The sequence below is a fragment of the Poeciliopsis prolifica genome, unplaced genomic scaffold (genome assembly GCF_027474105.1).
Source record: "Poeciliopsis prolifica strain line A6 unplaced genomic scaffold, Auburn_PproV2 SCAFFOLD060, whole genome shotgun sequence".
Taxonomy (NCBI): domain Eukaryota; kingdom Metazoa; phylum Chordata; class Actinopteri; order Cyprinodontiformes; family Poeciliidae; genus Poeciliopsis; species Poeciliopsis prolifica.
Genome location: NW_026562435.1, coordinates 624,129 through 643,640, shown reverse-complemented (window position 1 = coordinate 643,640; position 19,512 = coordinate 624,129). Strand labels below are relative to the sequence as shown.

Here is a 19,512-nt window from a genome sequence, read left to right as displayed (position 1 = left end):
ACAAGTTTTAAAATCTCATTAATAATGTCATTAGTAAGATGCTTCTGTATTTATTTCACAACTGGAAATGATTTTAGACAGCAAAAGTTTAAGGCTATTAGGGGTGTAATTGACTTTATAAGACCATAGTCTCGTAATATTATCTTTTCTATAGAAAAATCTTTTGCTCTGAAATGTGCTTTCTATTCCATTTGAATTCCATATCTACAACTAGATGAAAATGTCAGCAACAACTTGAAGTGGATGTCTATAACTTTATCAGTCCTTCACGTTGTGGAGGAATCCTGGCCTGCTCTTTACATCGCTGCTATAGTTCAAGTAAGTTATATAGCATTTGTTTATGCAGGCTCTCTTAAGCTCTCTGTATATATAATTATGCAGGCTCTCTTAAGCCTGCATAAGAGAGCCTTTTACATAAGGCCCTCTTATGCAGGCATTTTTTTTTGTTACAACATATGTGGGAATATCTGAAACACATTTTAAGGGGTTCCAATAATGACAAAAATAATGCCATATTGTGACTTGGTGAGCTACAGCAGAGCAACTGTGGCTGCCACTAACCTTGGTAGTGGTAGGGATGAGTGGGGTGACCTCATTGAGACTGTGTAGATGAGGAACCAGCTCCAACCATAGGTTGACCTGAGGGAAGACCAAGACGGCATTATGATAACTTAAACTAAAGTTAGCTTTTTATTAAAGTGAAACGTTTTTTTAAAGTAGAAGATGTGCAAAAGTATTAAATTACAAAACTGACTGTAGTTAGTGGATCTACAGTCAGCTTCCTGGTGGAAAAAATAGGTATTGTACATGAAGGCACGGTGCTTGATGAAAAAAGCCTAAACAGCCCTATTTGTTGGGAATAAACAACCAAAAGACGGCGCTAAGTTTATAATATTTACAGGTAGCATTAGTTCTGTACTACAACAGCTACACACTTGCCCATAAAATATTACAACTGATCTCTAACAAAGTTGTCAGACACACCTATTTTGTTATGAAATCTTGCTGATGGTGTTTAATGCTAACATTTTGGAGTCTTTATCCCTTTTGTAACATTAACCTCTAATTAACATTGTGTACCTGAAATGTAGGCAGCTTTTAAAAGGCCCAAGCTGCAAGACTTATTTAATGCTAAAAACATAAATCATTAAATACAATTATATTAAATACTAAAAGACTAAATGAATCAGACACAGGATGCTAGTTAACCTTGTTTGCCCGGTAATGCTCTTTGACCCGAGGCTTCAGGCCGATATGCAGATAGAGCTGGTCCTTCTGGTTGTAGCGTGTCCATGCCACTTCTTCAAAGCGATTGGGCTTTGTGTGGATGAACTTGGTGTCTTGTGGTACAGGTTGGTTTGGGTCCCTGAAAAGAAAGTTAAATTAGAGTATTTGTTTCAAGAAAACAGAAACATACAAGATGTCATGGCTGCCCCAGTCCTCTTCTGGAGCATCCATAAGAATGTTACATACAGTTCTGTGGGAATGTTTTTTTTTTTTTTGTCATACCCAAATGTTTTTAGAAAATCTGCTTAAAAAATGTAATTTTATTGAATAAGTGTTTGAAGTTAGCCAGATTACTGAAGCATAGGAAATGCCAGAACTAGGAAATACAGGAGTAGAGTTCCAGCAAAAAGTTGTTGTTTTTTCTCATTGTAAGTTCAGATCACTTCATAACAAGATTTATATGTCCTTAAAATAAAATGTTATTGTTTAAACAAGAAAGGTTATGACAGTAAAACAGCAACATTTTATGGGAACACATGTCAAACTCAAGGCCTGGGGGACAAAATTGGCCCGCCACAGCTTTTTATGTGGCCCTTCTAAAGGGCTGCATAAACAGAACCTTCAAGGAAAATATTTGAGTGCTTTAAAATTGTCTTCTCAATTCTAAGTATATTCTAACTGTATTCTGCCAAATTATTTGATGTAAAAGCACATTCAACATTATTTGGGGGTAATAAATACTCATTGAATGCAGAGGATACACATATACACACATACACACCCCTGGTCTGGAAGATGGAGTCAGAGGAAGCCTTTTTATGCCTTTTTAAGAAGTCATGACCTTGATTGTATTGTTATATATAATTAAAATAAGAAATGTTATAAAATCAGACCCAATCGTTTTAAATTTTAACAGTGTTAAGTAGGGGTGCACCAATTGCACTTTTCTCTGAAATCACCAATTACTGATCTTTAAAAAGCTTAACCTGATGATCCCAATTGAGCCAATAAATGTTTTCTTTGAAATGTCGCTAAATATAGCAAGCGAATCGCTGAGTTGGCAACAGTGGAGTGATTATTATTAACTGCAAACATGAAGACATGACCCGGTGGGCCGGTCTGTCTGTCAAACCTCTTTCATGGAGAAGAAGAGGACAGTGCTTGATTTATATACCTTTTGCTGAGGTGGACCAGTAGATAAGATTGGTTTCACGTCTACATAGTCTCTGAACGAAGCAAAATTTAAAACAAGGCGCTGGACTTTCACCAGGTAACCAAAATACATGAATGGTCTAAGATTCTTCCACATCTTTATAAATCTTTTGTTAGGTTAATAAACTTAGTTAGGTTAATGAACTTCTGAAAGTGAATAAACTTTCAGAAGTTCATTAACCTAACTGAGCTTATTTTAGTCTAAAAGAAGGCAAACACTTTCTTCAATGCAATATTGCAATACTGCATAAAGCCAATATAGCATGAAGCACATTTAAAATGTTGCAATCAGAATTAAAACTTAAACTGAGAGCTTAGTGAACCTTTTGAAGCCACACTGTATAATTATTAAAATTAGAATATTGAACTGGACATGACATTTGCCACAGGCTAATCGGTATAATTATAACAATGTTGTAATGGAGTAGTGAAGTGCAGCCCACAGGTTTCATATAATGTGAGTCATCATGGTGTCAGAAATCACATTCGATAAACTCCATAAAAGCTCAGAAGTTTTTATTTTTATACATTTTCTGTCAGAATCAGTGGCCTTTAAGTAAAGAGCAGCCTCATATGATCAATTTTTAATCTTACAGTTGAATGATAAAAAAATTATGATAAAACTTCATGTCAGAGATTAAATTATTATTTTTTATTACTTGAAGTGAGCATATTTATACATAAATTATGTATGCTTTCACCAAAGATGCTGTCAGTGTCAAGATGGAGTTCAGCCATGCAGATTATCTCATTACGTTTGCTGTAATTAAAACATCATATTATGCTCCATCGACCTCACATGTTAGCCACTGGACTTAATACCACAAGGATCACAGTCAGTTTAAACACTGATAAGCATTTCATATGAAAACCCTCCATAAGTTTAACAGATAAATGGATTTTTAGAAGACATTGAACATGAAATCCTGTGCTATAAACTCCTAATCTGAGCTGAGCACTGTGTTGCAGTGGCCCATTCAGCTTTACTGAGCGCCCTATTGTCTGGGAGCGGCATAAGGAGACGGCCAAAGTTCATCAGGAACATGCCTAGCCATTCAAATGCATGTCATAAATCTCCCAGGTACCGAGCATTCCACGTCAATTTGGGGTTATATATGTAGATCATTAGTGGCTCTCTGTTCCCCTTAGGGTTACTGCGCAGGGCTCAGAAAAAGCCAATGTACCCCTATTATGCCTCCAAAAAACAATTACAGCAGTAGCTGGATGCTGGAAGGCAACATGAGAAAGAAGAAAGAAAAAGGAATTTTAATTTTAGGTCATAAAGAATCTCCCTTTGCAGTGCATGACCATTAATTAATAATGAATTTAAAGATATGTGCAGGGTGTGTAAGAAGAATACCAATGACATTGTGCGGTCCATAAAACGCAGCAGAGCTGTTCATGACCCCCCCAGTCATCAGACAAAATTTAATATTGTAGAAACACAATTACAATAAAATTATTGACTTGTTCATGGTCTTGTAATGGCAGTTGTATGTTGCCTAATTATCCTGGAACAAAGCTCTTTACAAAATGTCGCTTCTAACTAGTGGTGGGACTCCATTAACATTTTTAATCGAGTTGATTGCAGTGCAGTGATGGGCCGACAGGGCCTGCAAGGCCTTCTCCGCTGCTCTATCAGAACCCTTAAGACATATCTAACACCTAAATTATGTTTGTTCAATTACATTTTCTGAATTTATTTCAAATAGTCTACTCTTGTTTCTTATGTTTGTCTGAGCTGTGCCACTTCCCATACATCTTTGTGTGTTTCATCCAATCAGATTTGAGTCTCTATGTGCAGCCAGGAGCAGGCTAATCTCGCCACAGCCCACAGAATAAGGAGACCTTGTTCTGTGGGCTGTTTTTTTTTATTTTTTATTTTTTTAGCAGTAGTGGCTTGTATAATTGTAATGTCATGGAGATGGATTAAATCAGAAAAGTCCCTCTTATGGTGCCAGATTCACCTCTGTTGCAGGGTCTGTATTTAATTAACTGCAATTAATAACATTTTAATTAAAAGCTATGTGATAAAATATGCCACATTTTCAATTAAAACAAATCTTTTTGCTGCAAAATTATTGAGTAAACAGACATGTAAGCTAAATAACATAGATGTTTGTTGTTTTTAATCTGTTTTTCAGATTCTACAACCGTCAAATGAGTGCAAAGTTCTATTCTATCCATTCATCTTTCCAGAGTTTCAGGAGCTCCTGATAATTCATGGAGCTTCTTTAGAAATGTGGAATGTTCACTTAATGTTAACTTTGGGAATGTCTGCAGTAATGCTACATGTTTAGCATTGTGATGCTATTTTAGCCTTGAACAGTATTTGAGAATAATTTTAATGTGTTTAATTTCAATTTTTTAACAAATTAATATCAATGTAATTATTTTGAACTAGGGTTCAACTGAAGACATAATATCCCAAAAGTCGCCAATGTGGGCTATTGGCACAAGTTTCATGTAATTATCCTAATATGTGTTTGACTCTGGAGACAAACAGTTGATTCCTGATCCCTGCTTTGGGGTATTTACTGCAGAGTTTTAAATTCATCCCTGTTTAACTCCATCATATCCACATATAGTTTCATTTTACTTTCATGATTTTTCAGTTGAATTTCAGTATTTTTTAATTTTTACTGAAGCCAATTTAGTATGTGGGTAGTAACATCAACTACAGAATTTCCTATATTTCAAGCTCAGTCAATATTAAATGACAAACATAATGTCTCGTTTTCTACATAAGAACCTAGCATCATTAGAAAATTTTCTAATGTGTTCATACCCGGTCTTGGCAAAATTTGTCCAGTAGGTCATGACAACAGCACTCAGCATCACATCATTCTTAGAGAAGTTGCATGGAAACAGCTCTGTCGGTCCAATCATCGGCAGCCCAAACACATATGGGATCTCATCTCCATGCGCTGCATCTGCCCACGGTGGTACCTAATGAGCAGCAGATGAAACAAATCAAATCAATATTATTATGTCTGTGGCAGATGCAAAACATTAGATGGCAAAGCATCGCAGCATAAAAAAAATGTTTGACAAGCACTAACACATCATGCCTGTGGAAAATACATTCAGTTGAGGAAGAATATGGATGTAAAATTTTTAATATTGAATTATGTGTTGCAGATTTTTGGAGTCAATTTTGGTGTATTACTTGTCACAAATTGTTCAATAAGTGTTTAGATTGGCAAATTTCAGGGCATTATGTTGAATAGAAATGTGTTACACTGGGAGACAAAGGTCTTTAAAAAATCAAATCTTTGAAAATTCAAATAGTGTGGTTGCTCAACATTTTGAAAAGAAACTCATTGAAGCTCATAGATCAGAGTTAACTTCTTTTAATATTCAGATTCAGGATAGGTATTAGAAAATTACATATACCTATACCTTTTATTTTGAAGATTATTTAAATATCTATTATTTAAATAATCTTAAAAATAAAATAAACTATAAAATGACAAAAGATTGGACTGCAATTAGAAAATCTAATACTTAAATACCTGCCATTGGCTTATCCAAGACCAGTTTGCAATAGCAAAAGCCTACATTGAGAAGATGGTAAAATATCTCACGGTAGGCTTATTTGTATATTAAAGATATCCTTAATAGATATAATTTCTGCTTTCTCCATTTGCAACTGTGACTTGACTGGAATAGATAATAATACAGTTCCCATCTGTACACTGTACTCTACTCTGTTATGTCCCCAAGACCTTCTCTCTTGGGGCCAGAGCACAACATCATGAAGCTGTTGATCAGTCTTTTCTGGCTTTCTAAATTGAACCAGATTAGAAGAACCCATGGTACAACCATATAGAGACATACCTGTTCTGTCTGACAGTGATGGTAGAAGGCATAAAAGTATGTTGGCGACCCAAAACTTGAGTGCAGATCTGCTGTTGCTACAGCAGGTGCTACCCACTGGTGATCAGTAAACAGGGCCAGCAAAGTCTTCCGCCGGGTCTCTGGGTTGTGCCTGTCGGCCCAGTCCGTGTACATAAACTTGATGGTTTCACGCAGGATGTCTTTACCCTCTGGGTAACCATAAAGGTCATCAACAAAGCTGGACACTGCATAGTCAAAGTCATTGGCCTGGACACCATTGTCATTGTCAACGATGAGCTCCACAAACTTTAGGCCCTCACCCTGGTTCACTCCTAGCATTATGTCATAGTTGAGAAACTCACCTGTAAACATAAGCAAAGACCACAATTAGATCAAAATCCAGAGCAAAATAGGTCTTCAGTAAAGCATGGTAAGTTTAACTGATACCTTGCTCCATCAGTATCTGAGGATCATCAGGTATTACATCTCCATCAATCACCGGGCCAAAGGCAATGTGGTAGCGGGCTGGCTGGATGTCTTGATCTACAAGCTCCTTGTAATGTTTTCTTTGCAGGCACACAACAAGTTCTACGGTGTCCTCCAGGTTACAGCCCACCTTATGGGCCAGCATCCGCGCATACTTGGCTGGCTGGAAACTGACAGCCCAGCTGGATAGAGCTGTCCCACTCTGGGCAATGGCCCTCTGAAAAAGACCTGTGGACAAAAACACACAGGGTAATATACTTAGATTTGTTTTTAGATAAGATGAAGACAGTTTAAGTGAACAAACTAAAAAAAAAAAAAAAAACAGTTGATGAAATTATGTAAACTCTTGCTTTCTTTTGCTTTCTTTTTTAGGACTGAGGAATTTTTAAGAACATGTTTGACAGATTGACCTTGGCAGTGAAGGCAAGAAATATTACTTTCAAGTACTACTTAATTTCAAAATGTACGGTACGGTAGAGAAAATCAAACATTGAAGGAGACAGATAAGTGCTATAAAATGAATTGCTACCAAACCAAATTTTTCAATGTTGTCTGTTTTTGCTCCACTTGAATGTATAACTGAACAAATTTATTCTCAGATGAAGATAATATTTGGGAAAAGTGTCTAAAGCACTCTACCTAACAGAAAAACAATTCCACCTCCTCCTAAATAATGGCTGGTTTTGCAATAATTTCCCACAAGATCTACCATCAACAACTTACAGTTAGGGCCAGAAATATTTGGACAGTAACACAATATTTGTGAGTTGGGCTCTGCATGCCACCGCATTGGATTTGAAATGAAACCTCTACAACAGAATTCAAGTGCAGATTGTAACGTTTAATTTAAAGGGTTGAACAAAAATATGTGATAGAAAATGTAGGAATTGTACACATTTGTTTACAAACACTCCACATTTTAGGAGCTCAAAAGTAATTGGACATATAAACATAACCCAAACAAAAAAGTTTTTTCTCAATATTTTGTTGCGAATCCTTTGGAGGCAATCACTGCCTTAAGTCTGGAACCCATGGACATCACCAAACGCTGGGTTTCCTCCTTCTTAATGCTTTGCCAGGCCTTTACAGCCGCAGCCTTCAGGTCTTGCTTGTTAGTGGGTCTTTCCGTCTGAAGTCTGGATTTGAGCAAGTGAAATGCATGCTCAATTGGGTTAAGATCTGGTGATTGACTTGGCCATTGCAGAATATTCCACCTTTTGCTCTCATGAACTCCTGGGTAGCTTTGGCTGTATGCTTGGGGTCATTGTCCATCTGTACTGTGAAGCGCCGTCCAATCAACTTTGCAGCATTTGGCTGAATCTGGGCTGACAGTATATCCCGGTACACTTCAGAATTCATCCGGCTACTCTTGTCTGCTGTTATGTCATCAATAAACACAAGTCACCCAGTGCCATTGAAAGCCATGCATGCCCATGCCATCACGTTGTCTCCACCATGTTTTACAGAGGATCTGGTGTGCCTTGGATCATGTGCTGTTCCCTTTCTTCTCCAAACTTTTTTCTTCCCATCATTCTGGTACAGGTTGATCTTTGTCTCATCTGTCCATAGAATACTTTTCCAGAACTGGGCTGGCTTCTTGAGGTGTTTTTGGGCAAATTTAACTCTGGCCTGTCTCTTTTTGGAATTGATGAATGGTTTGCATCTACATGTGAACCCTTTGTATTTGCTTTTATGGAGTCTTCTCTTTACTGTTGACTTAGAGACAGATACATCTACTTCCCTGAGAGTGTTCTGGACCTCAGTTGATGTTGTGAACGGGTCCTTCTTCACCAAAGAAAGTATGCGGCGATCATCCACCACCGTTGTCTTCCGTGGACGCCCAGGCCTTTTTGAGTTCCCAAGCTCACCAGTCAATTCCTTTTTTCCTCAGAATGTACCCGACTGTTGATTTTGCTACTCCAAGCATGTCTGCTATCTCTCTGATGGATTTTTTCTTTTTTTCAGCCTCAGGATGTTCTGCTTCACCTCAATTGAGAGCTCCTTTGACCGCATGTTGTCTGGTCACAGCAACAGCTTCCAAATGCAAAACCACACACCTGGAAACAACCCCAGACCTTTTAACTACTTACTTGATTACAGGTTAACGAGGGAAAGGCCTTTTGAGTTACTTGCAGCCTTTGGAGTCCATTGTCCAATTACTTTTGGTCCCTTGAAAAAGAGGAGGCTCTGCATTACAGAGCTATGATTCCTAAACCTTTTCTCCGATTTGGATGTGGAAACTTTCATATTGCAGCTGGGAGTGTGCACTTTCAGCCCATATTATATATAAATTGTATTTCTGAACATATTTTTGTCAACAGCTAAAATAACAAAACCTGTGTCACTGTCCAAATATTTCTGGCCCTAACTGTATCATGGTAATAAATCTTTTACATTACTGTGGATTGATTTTGGCCCATTTGGCAACTGTGACTCAGTGGCCTTTGGAAGAACATTTGGCTTCCCATCATAAAGTTGTAAGTTTTACTCCAGCTTCCACATTTTGATCTTGTATAAATGTGCAGCTGTTTGTGAGTGAGAATATGGCTCTAGTGTCTGGAAAAGCGCCACGTATATTCATACATTTTCAATTCCTCTTTGCTTAATAGTTTTTAATGACTCACATTGGAGAGTTTCCATTATGACTAGCCTATTGAATTCAAGTCTATTTAAAAATACTTTATTCCCAAAAGAAAACTAAATGTTGTTGTAACTCATATTAAGTCAAATTCAATCTGTTGTCTAGATCAACACCAAGGTATTTGGATTCATCAACCACCTGCACTTCTTGGAAATTAAATGAAATGATTATTTATGTTTTTTTTTTTATTTATTTATTTTTTATCTTTAATTGGGTAATTATCACATTATATAGCAAAAAAGAAACAGGCTAAAAATTCAGCTTTCAAACCTTCCTAAATTACCGGTTTACATGTGAGACAATAAAACAATTAATCATTTTCTAAGAACACTTGTTAAGTGAGGTTTACCTTTAGTGGAGTTACTCCAGCGGTTGCCCTCTGAATAGTGAGACAGAGTGAGGAGATTCACACATGATGCCCCAGCACCAGAGCCAAACACAGTGATGCGTAGCGGGTCACCACCAAACGCTGCTATGTTCTCACTAGTCCAACGCAGAGCCTGGATCTGATCCAACAAACCATAGTTCCCTTTGGCTGCTTGGTCACCTGTACTCAGGAACCCTGCACGAGACAACAAAGGGAAGCGGGATGTTATCACCCTTTTGTCTTCAGAATATAGTTCAGTTACAGACAACTGATAAACACACTGATATGGATTTTGGGAAGCTACACATACAAAGTCATGGAAGACAAGTCCAGAGATAGATTTAAAAAAAATAATCAAATTCCACTGAGTTTGCAAAGGTTTTCATTTTTCAGTCTTAAAAGACTCAATGGTAGAAGTAGACAGTATTGTAATGAGAACTCCTCTGACTTTCCGCTTAAAGCGCTGCACTCTTCAAAGCCTCTGATTAGCTGATCGAAGGGACTAGTTAGAGTAGTTGTAATTTAAAAGTGTGGTGATGTGAGAAGCAGCCCTACCATGAAGAGATTTCTACGTAAACAGCTTGATCATGACAGACAATAAAAAGGTTCACAGTGGTGTAATATGAGCCTTTCTTGCAGTTGCTCAATGTGAAACAACAGACCCTCCAAAGAACGGTCTGGGCGACAATATCAAGATAGGCTACAGAGGAAAAAACACTATGATTTCTGACATGTAGAAGAGCCTGAAATCAATTTATACCCTTTGAATTTTCTGTCACTACATGTAACACATAATCCAAAACTTCCATTCGGTTTTTTAGTTGGAGGGGAGTGCAAGAGTCACTCTAAGCAGTGAACAACAGTGATACTTTTTACACAACTAGATTTTTTTCAAACAACACAGAGTTTGATGGGGTCACGCAGTAGATATGCACGAGGTCAGGGAGTCACATTGTGCAGAAGGCTGTTGAGGACATTCTTTAAACAAAAGAGACAACTTTCAAGAGGGACCTGGGCAAAAGTCTGCAATACACACTAACCTGGTTACAAAATAAAACCAATTAATACATAATTGGTTTACGAGGTGTCATTGTCAGTTTGTAAAATTACACAGTCAAAAATTGTAACAATAATTTGTGTTATGGCACCCCATAGATATTTTGTAAGGAAGCTAAATATTTAGCTCTGAACTAAGTATTTAGCTTTAAAGTAAATACTTTGCTTGCTAAGTAAATCCTTAATTGGCTAACCGAATGTTTAGTTATTTGGTATTCAATATTTAGTTAGCTATTTAAATATTGAAATATTTAACATTTAAATATTTACTTTGGTAACTATTTAGTTTGAAATTGTGAAATTTAGAAATTAATGAAAAAAACAAAGCAATGAAAATGTGATTTTGAAAAATGACACACCCCCATTTTTACTCTTATGATGGGGAAACCCAAATTATTGCTCTTAATTTTTTATTGTAATTTTACAAACTGGAGCCCATGCAGGTCTCCATTTGGGACAATTCATGCCAAACTCTGACCTTTCCTTTTCCCATATTTAATGTTTTTGGAGGCAATTTGGGATTTTTGCTGCCAGATACTATATTAATTTAAGTCTACCATGTGCTCTCATAGCTCATGCAAATACTTAATGAATCCAAAAGTCATTTATGTTTCAGAGGAAACATAAATGCTTCCTCTGAGCCCGAGCCATGCCACTACTGACACTTTAATAATCCCTTCTTTGTTCTTTCTTAGTTCAGTATAAACCCAGAGGTAATGGTGATCTTGGAGGCTGCCTAAAGCCCCGTTGCCACCCATATATGAATGTACTGACAGGGACCCTCCAGTGTTTCCACAGGGAAGCTATGGTCTTTTAGAACAACTTCATGTCAAACACACAGCAGCTCTTCCTAATTCTTATTCTATGCTAAAAGCTCCATTACCTACTGCACCCATCTAGGGAGCCCCCCACAGCCCACCAATCAACTGGTCCCCCAAATTCACTTGCTGAATTCAGCTCGTCTTCTTACTTTACCACTACAGCTAAAAGGCTTTAAGAAGCTACTGTTAATGGAGTTTCTTTATCAGTCTCTTGTGAATAATGGACATTACAAGTCTTTGAAGTGAAAATGAGTATTTATTGCAGCATTTTGCTAACATGAACAAACAGGGAAACAACGGAGAGGCATTTATTTTGTTTTCCATCTTCATAACAGCAGCAATATACTTAAGTCAAGGACACTATTGTCATTTCCCCCAAGTACCACTCCATCCCTTTTAAAAGAAATACCTTTTCCAGACACTACATAATTCCGATTGCTGCCACTTTCTTGTTGCTGTTGTTGTGGTTTATTGTTACAGTACAGCTAACAGAGCTTGAAGCCTTTGATAAATGTTTGACTCTAAAAGCCTTTGAGGAAAAGGAGGGAATACATTCCTGACTGCTGGAAGGCTTTTAATGTGAAATAGTGTAGGGCACTTAGTGCAAAGCAAAGTAAAAGCTAAATTGGTGTTTAAACTCAGAAGTGATTATACCGCCATGCTGAGTTGACTCCACTGGAAATTTGATCAGACACAGATAGAAATTACACATGGAATATAAATGGGAGTCAGAGTTTAAGCATCAGGCATGATATTCAGCCATTTCACATGAATGAATCCAGCAAAACAAACAGACTGTGAAATATACATGACACATATGCATGTAGAGAGCAATGAATCTATGATTGACATTATTTTCTGAATTATGTCAATTTGGATTGTGTGTTTAATTTTTACACACACATATTTTATGGATACATTTAGCTGCTCTGTCTGGCATTGGTAATATTGGAGGATCCACTAGATAACTGTAAATAAAATTAGATTTAGTACCAACCAAATGATTTGGACAAATGAACGGTTATTCACCACATTCAGCACAACAGATCTGATGTAAGGTACATCAATGCTTCCTTCCATGAAAAGCCACCCAGGCTCAATTCTTGGTCAGCAGCACACGCTTGGTGTCTTCCTGTTGAAGGAAAGTCATTTCATCCAACAAAATCATTTGGAATTCCTCAGATGTAAAATATCTTAACCAGTTATAGCATATAACTGGTCATCATATATCTCATAATATATTCTGAACCAAACTGGCCTTGATAACACTAATTCTAAATTTATAATTTTATTATGAACTGGGTTGAAATGAATTAAGCTGACTGAATTGGAGTCATGTATCTGCTTAGTGACTCATTTATTTAATTACATTTTGTGAAAACGGTTCCACACTTTTTATTTTTTAAGCAAGTTTGTCAGGATCCAGGGTTGTTAGGTTCTCGCTGTAGGGGTTTTGGGTGCATGCACCACCTTTGTTTCCTCACCAGATGGCACCATCAGTTTGACGGAGGGCGTGGATGACGTCATCTCCCACACCGGCCTCGGATTAGCTCATCAGCGACAGGTTTTGAGGAGCGGTCTACCAGTCCTTCGGCGCCTGAGTGTTGCCCAGTTTTGGTACCTCCTAGCTACCTCGAGTTTGTACTCTGTGTTTTTCTCGCTGTCTGAGCCGTCAGTGATTCCTTTGTCTACTCACCTCTCCGCAGTCTCCCCTTGGATTTCCTCGACTGGAAGACGCGCCGTTTCTCGCTCCTCGCGGATCCCGAGCCTACCTGTCTGCCCTCCAGCGCGCACACGCCCCACCCAAACCCCCAGAGAGACCGGACCCTGGACCCAGCAGCCACCCGCCGCTAGCTTTTCACTGCGCTGCTCAAGTAAGATCTGTCCAGTGTTATCGACACTCCACTTTCCCACAGCCTTCGAACTCACCTTTCCTGCTCTGTACTCCTAGTGAGACGATCGCTTCCTGATCCTTCCCTTCCCGTGGACCAGACCAGAGTTTTCATTCCCTGCCACTGTGTTCCGTTTCTTTCTCAAATAAATTCACTATATTTTCACCCACCGTATCCTAGTGTTGTGTTCTGCATATGGGCTAGAATCAAATCCTCCCAATATGACAGAACACTCAGGCCAACCACTCAGCCCCGCAGACGCAATACGGAAAACGCTGACAGAGCAGCAGTCTGTAATCCAAACACACGAGTCTGCAATACGACAACTCCACACCCTACAAACAGAAACCAACCAGCGTCTGGCAGATCTAACAACTTTCCTTCAAAACTCTCTACCGCAGATCCCGGCTACAGCTCCTGCTCCCTCTCCCGCTCCGGCTCCGGCACCCTCAGTTCAGCCCGTGTTTTCCGACGTCCGACTTCCTGGGCCGGAGAGATTTTCAGGTGACCGGAATAAATGCAATGGTTTCCTCCTGCAATGTTCAATAATATTCAATCATTCCCCGCAAAGTTTTACACACGATGGCGCTAAAATAGCTTACGTCCTGTCTCAGTTATCTGGTCAGGCCTTATTATGGGCAGAGACTCGTTTTCCTAATCCCACTGATTATGGTTGTTCCTTCGAGAGTTTCTCAAGGAGTTTAAGCTGGTTTTTAGCCTTGACTCCGACAAGGCTCATAACTCACGAGAGATATGGGACTTAAAGCAAGGCAAGCAGACAGCGGCAGACTTTGCCATAGAGTTCCGTATTAAAGCGGCTGCTACAGAGTGGAATACAGCAGCGTTAAAAAAGCGCATTCTACCATGCACTTAATGAGTCGCTAAAAGACCGAACTAGCCACCCGGGACGAACCAGGGACTCTAGAAGAGCTAATTAACCTGGCGATCAGACTCGACAACCGTCTCCGCTCCCGAGCCAGAATCAGAGAGACAATGGTGGAGCTAGCATCGCCCGGGTCGCCCCTCCTCTTCGTGCTCCTCCGGCACCGGAGCCCATGCAGTTAGGGGGAACGCGGCTCTCACCGGAGGAGCGACAACGCCGTTTCTCTGCTCGACTCTGCATTTACTGTGGTTCCCCCGGTCATTTCCGTGCGTCGTGTCCCCTCCGTTTAAACTCCCAGGTCCGCCAGCAGAAGTGAGGAAGCTGGCGGACCACCAGAATAGTGAGAATCTTCCTCAGCTTTTACTGCCTGCCACTTTAAGATATGCGACTCAGTCTTTCTCCGTATCTGCCCTAGTTGACTCAGGTTGCGAACAAAAATTTATTGGACGAGGCCTTAATCAAACAAATGGGGGTGGAAACCGTGCCGTTGCCGGTTCCGTTCAAGGTCACCGCCTTGGATGGGAAACCTTACAATCCATAACTCACCAGACCAAACCTATCCACCTAATAATATCCGGCAATCACACTGAATTTATTTCATTTTTTGTGTTCCCCACCTCCAACTCTCCAATGGTTCTCGGTTTTCAGTGGCTTCAGCAACACAACCCTCAGATTGATTGGTCAGCTAAGCGCATCACCTCCTGGTCCGTCCGTTGCCACTCTTCTTGTCTCCATTCAGCGCTACCTCCAGGACCACCACCCGTTCAGCAGCAGGAGGTTGACCCCGTAGACCTGTCTACCATACCTACCGATTACCATGACCTTTCGGCCGTTTTCAGTAAGTCTAAGGCGCTCTCTTTACCACCGCACCGTCCCTACGATTGCTCCATCGATCTGCTCCCGGAGCTCCTTTGCCGTCCAGTCGCCTTTACAACATTTCCCGTCCGAGAGAGAGGCCATGGAAAGATATATTAAAGAATCCTTGGCTGCTGGAATAATTCGCCCGTCTTCATCACCCTTAGGAGCGGGTTTTTTCTTTGTTGGAAAGAAGGACGGGTCCCTTAGGCCCTGTATTGATTACCGAGGCTTAAACAACATCACTGTGAAAAACAAATACCCGTTGCCCTTACTATCATCAGCGTTCGAACCCGTTCATGAGGCCACCATCTTTTCTAAGTTGGACTTAAGGAATGCCTACCATCTGCTTCGCATCCGTGAGGGAGATGAGTGGAAGACTGCTTTCAAAACGCCTATTGGCCATTTTGAATATCTGGTGATGCCATTCGGACTGTCTAACGCCCCCGCTTTTTTTCAGGCCCTGGTCAATGATGTTCTCCGAGATTTCTTGAATGTGTTTGTGTTTGTTTACCTCGATGACATTTTGATTTTTTCCAAGTCCTTAGAAGAACACAGACATCATGTCCGGCAAGTGCTGCAGCGGCTGCTCGAGAACAGATTATATGTTAAGGCTGAGAAATGTGCTTTTCATCAGACCTCTGTGTCATTTCTCGGATTCATATTAGGGGGCGGACAGGTGAGGCCTACGGAGGAGAAGATCCGGGCGGTTCTGGAATGGCCGACTCCTGAGACCCGCAAGCAGTTACAGCGCTTTCTTGGTTTTGCCAACTTTTACCGGAGATTCATTCGAAATTATAGTCAGACTGCTGCACCCCTTACAGCCCTGACCTCTTCTAAGATCTCGTTTCGTTGGACCTCTGACGCAGAGGCTGCGTTTACTCGTCTGAAGCACCTCTTTGCAAATGCACCAGTTCTCATTCAGCCAGATCCAGCCAGACAATTCATCGTGGAGGTCGACGCATCAGATATGGGAGTAGGAGCAGTCTTGTCTCAGATTTCACCTCTCGACAATAAAACTCACCCCTGTGCCTTTTTTTTCACGTAGGTTAACTCCCCCCGAGAGAAACTACGATGTGGGGGACCGAGAGCTGCTCGCCATAAAGCTGGCCTTGGAGGAATGGAGACATTGGCTGGAGGGGGCGGAACTCCCCGTGCTGGTCTGGTCCGATCACAAGAACCTTTCCTATCTGCAGTCAGCCAAAAGGTTAAATGCCCGACAGTCACGCTGGTCACTTTTCTTCTCTCGTTTCAACCTGTCCATATCCTATCGTCCTGGTTCCCGAAATATAAAACCAGATGCCCTGTCACGTCTCTATTCTTCCGATGATTCCGACAACCTTCCTGCCCCCATTCTGCCACCCAGCTGTACCGTGGGAACTGTAACTTGGGAGATTGAGGATATCATCAAGCAAGCACAACAAAACGAACTGACACCAGACTCCTGTCCACCCAACAAAATATTTGTTCCGTCCTCCGTACGCACCCGCTTTCTTCAATGGATCCACGCCTCCAAATTTTCAGGACACCCTGGGGTGAGCCGGACTATCGCCTTAGTCAACAGAAGGTTCTGGTGGCCGTCAGTCCACAAGGATGTCCGTGAGTATGTCCTGGCCTGCACTACCTGCTCACGCAACAAGTCCTCCCATCAACCTCCGCCTGGTCTCCTCCAACCTCTTCCCATTCCTAAACGCCCCTGGTCCCACATCGCCATAGACTTTGTTACTGGGTTACCTCCATCTAAGGGCATGACAGCCATCCTCTCCATAGTCGACCGGTTCTCCAAGGCCTGCCATCTCGTTCCTCTTCGCAAACTTCCTTCTGCCTTCCAAACGGCTCAACTTCTAGTGAAACATGTATTCCGGCTTCATGGCATCCCGGTGGACATACTGTCAGACAGAGGTCCACAATTCACCTCTCAGGTTTGGCGCAATTTTTGTTCAGCATTAAATGCTAAGGTTTCACTAACTTCAGGTTTTCATCCCCAGTCCAATGGGCAGACTGAACGCCTCAATCAGGACCTTGAAGCCACTCTCCGCTGTTTCACATCCTCCAATCCTTCCGACTGGTTCCAGTATCTTCCTTGGGTAGAGTATGCTCACAATTATCACGTCTCATCCTCCACAGGCTTATCGCCATTCGAAGCATCCATTGGCTACCAACCACCCCTGTTGCCGTCCGATGAGGAAGACATCTCAGTCACTTCTGTCCGTCACCACATCCGTCGCTGCCACAAGGTTTGGAATTCCACCATCCACAATCTTAACCTCACCACAGAACAAATCAAGCGGCAGGCGGATCGTAAGAGGCGTCCTGCCCCTGTTTACTCACCCGGTCAACAAGTCTGGTTGTCGTCCCAGGACATCCCGCTCAAATCTGTGTCTAAGAAGCTCTCTCCCCGTTACATTGGCCCTTTTGAAATTGAAACGATAATCAACCCATCCGCTGTTCGCCTCCGTCTACCCACTTCCCTCCGCGTCCATCCCACCTTCCACGTCTCTCGGATAAAGCCCGTCCGGACCAGCCCGCTCTGCCCTCCAGCCGAACCCCCTCCGCCTCCCCGTGACATTGCTGGTCATCCCGCCTATTCCGTCCGCCGGATCGTGGACTCCCGTCGACGAGGTCGGGGTTGGCAATATCTTGTTGACTGGGAGGGCTACGGTCCGGAGGACCGTTCTTGGGTTCCGGGTTCATTCATATTGGACCCGTCACTTGTCTCGGATTATCGTGCGTCGCTTCCCTCCAGCTCGTCTAGGCCGCCAGGTGGCGGCCATTAGGGGGGGGTACTGTCAGGATCCAGGGTTGTTAGGTTCTCGCTGTAGGGGTTTGGGTGCATGCACCACCTTTGTTTCCTCACCAGATGGCACCATCAGTTTGACGGAGGGCGTGGATGACGTCATCTCCCACACCGGCCTCGGATTAGCTCATCAGCGACAGGTTTTGAGGAGCGGTCTACCAGTCCTTCGGCGCCTGAGTGTTGCCCAGTTTTGGTACCTCCTAGCTACCTCGAGTTTGTACTCTGTGTTTTTCTCGCTGTCTGAGCCGTCAGTGATTCCTTTGTCTACTCACCTCTCCGCAGTCTCCCCTTGGATTTCCTCGACTGGAAGACGCGCCGTTTCTCGCTCCTCGCGGATCCCGAGCCTACCTGTCTGCCCTCCAGCGCGCACACGCCCCACCCAAACCCCCAGAGAGACCGGACCCTGGACCCAGCAGCCACCCGCCGCTAGCTTTTCACTGCGCTGCTCAAGTAAGATCTGTCCAGTGTTATCGACACTCCACTTTCCCACAGCCTTCGAACTCACCTTTCCTGCTCTGTACTCCTAGTGAGACGATCGCTTCCTGATCCTTCCCTTCCCGTGGACCAGACCAGAGTTTTCATTCCCTGCCACTGTGTTCCGTTTCTTTCTCAAATAAATTCACTATATTTTCACCCACCGTATCCTAGTGTTGTGTTCTGCATATGGGCTAGAATCAAATCCTCCCAATATGACAAAGTTCCTAAGATGCGAGTTGGGATAACTCTACCCTGCATTCCAGGCCTTCCTGCTTCCAGCTTTCCTTTCTGCTGCTGTGCAGGTTCTGAGAGGTGGGCTTAATCAAAGAGTCTGGGAGCGCCTGATCAGTCCAAATCAGTCTTCCTGAGTCTGCTCCTTCCTGCTGGCACCCTGTTGGTTTGGTCCGATTTCGATGTCTGCATTTTATATAATCATATTAACATTCTTCTGACATTCATCCTTCCACTAATGCAACAATTTACTAGCCCACATCAATTTGCATGTTTAGATGTACATGTTTATAATATGTATTCAAAATGTCTTACTTTTGTTAAAATGAAGGCATAGGAATTTGTTCTGTCATGGATGCAACATTTGCATCAAATGACTGCAGATGTGAATCAGCTAAAAACTTATAACCTGACATAAAGGTTTTGTCATTGTATATATTTCTCATCCAGTGACATTTCCTGATGATTTCATTTGCAAATACAGTCTTTTGTGTTTTGTTTTGCAAAACGGTGCAACACTGTGACATTTTAAAGAAGCACACTTCGATCAATCAGGATGAGTTGGTTGGCTCTACATTATTTAGAGCTTCAGTTTCTATGTTTAAAGTAAAAAATGTGAAGAGGAAAAGTTATCATTTTACAAAGTTGTCCAGATACAAAGTAAACTTCTTGTGACAGAAGAACTACAAGTCTGATCTGAGTACACTTCCACCTGGGAAATCATGAT

The 19,512-nt window shown here is 41.6% G+C and overlaps 2 protein-coding genes across 5 annotated transcripts in view; one reads left to right on the top strand and one right to left on the bottom strand.

Annotated features, from left to right (window-relative positions):
• Positions 1 to 19,512, bottom strand: part of nlgn1 (neuroligin 1) — a 323,083-nt gene that overhangs the window by 11,328 nt on the left and 292,243 nt on the right. For both annotated transcript variants that reach the window (XM_055060475.1, XM_055060476.1), the window contains 6 exons: positions 9,756 to 9,968; positions 6,727 to 6,993; positions 6,280 to 6,641; positions 5,228 to 5,388; positions 1,210 to 1,366; positions 562 to 639 (listed from right to left, as the gene is read on the bottom strand). In XM_055060475.1, coding sequence (XP_054916450.1) covers positions 562 to 639; positions 1,210 to 1,366; positions 5,228 to 5,388; positions 6,280 to 6,641; positions 6,727 to 6,993; positions 9,756 to 9,968 — 1,238 coding nt within the window. The remainder of the gene's footprint in view (positions 1 to 561; positions 640 to 1,209; positions 1,367 to 5,227; positions 5,389 to 6,279; positions 6,642 to 6,726; positions 6,994 to 9,755; positions 9,969 to 19,512) is intronic.
• LOC129379676 (uncharacterized) lies at positions 13,613 to 18,581 on the top strand. 3 transcript variants are annotated; one of them, XR_008608228.1, is made up of 4 exons: positions 16,216 to 16,487; positions 17,408 to 17,517; positions 18,141 to 18,270; positions 18,360 to 18,581. XR_008608228.1 is itself a non-coding variant. In XM_055060479.1 (3 exons), the coding sequence occupies exons 1-3, from the start codon at positions 13,764 to 13,766 to the stop codon at positions 18,505 to 18,507; spliced, it is 561 nt and encodes a 186-aa protein (XP_054916454.1). In that variant the 5' UTR covers positions 13,613 to 13,763; the 3' UTR covers positions 18,508 to 18,581. The 3 variants fall into 3 exon arrangements, 2 of the variants coding, with proteins under 2 accessions (XP_054916454.1, XP_054916453.1); XM_055060479.1 differs by lacking the exons at positions 16,216 to 16,487; positions 17,408 to 17,517 and adding an exon at positions 13,613 to 14,046; XM_055060478.1 differs by lacking the exon at positions 16,216 to 16,487 and adding an exon at positions 13,613 to 14,046 and having other exon boundaries at positions 17,408 to 18,270.

Excerpts from the sequence above, each read along its gene's own strand:
- LOC129379676 (XM_055060478.1), top strand. The coding sequence starts at position 13,764 with ATGACAGAACACTCAGGCCAACCACTCAGCCCCGCAGACGCAATACGG. Across the intron at positions 14,047-17,407 it reads TGGGCCGGAGAGATTTTCAG|GCTTATCGCCATTCGAAGCA; the intron begins GTGACCGGAATA and ends CATCCTCCACAG.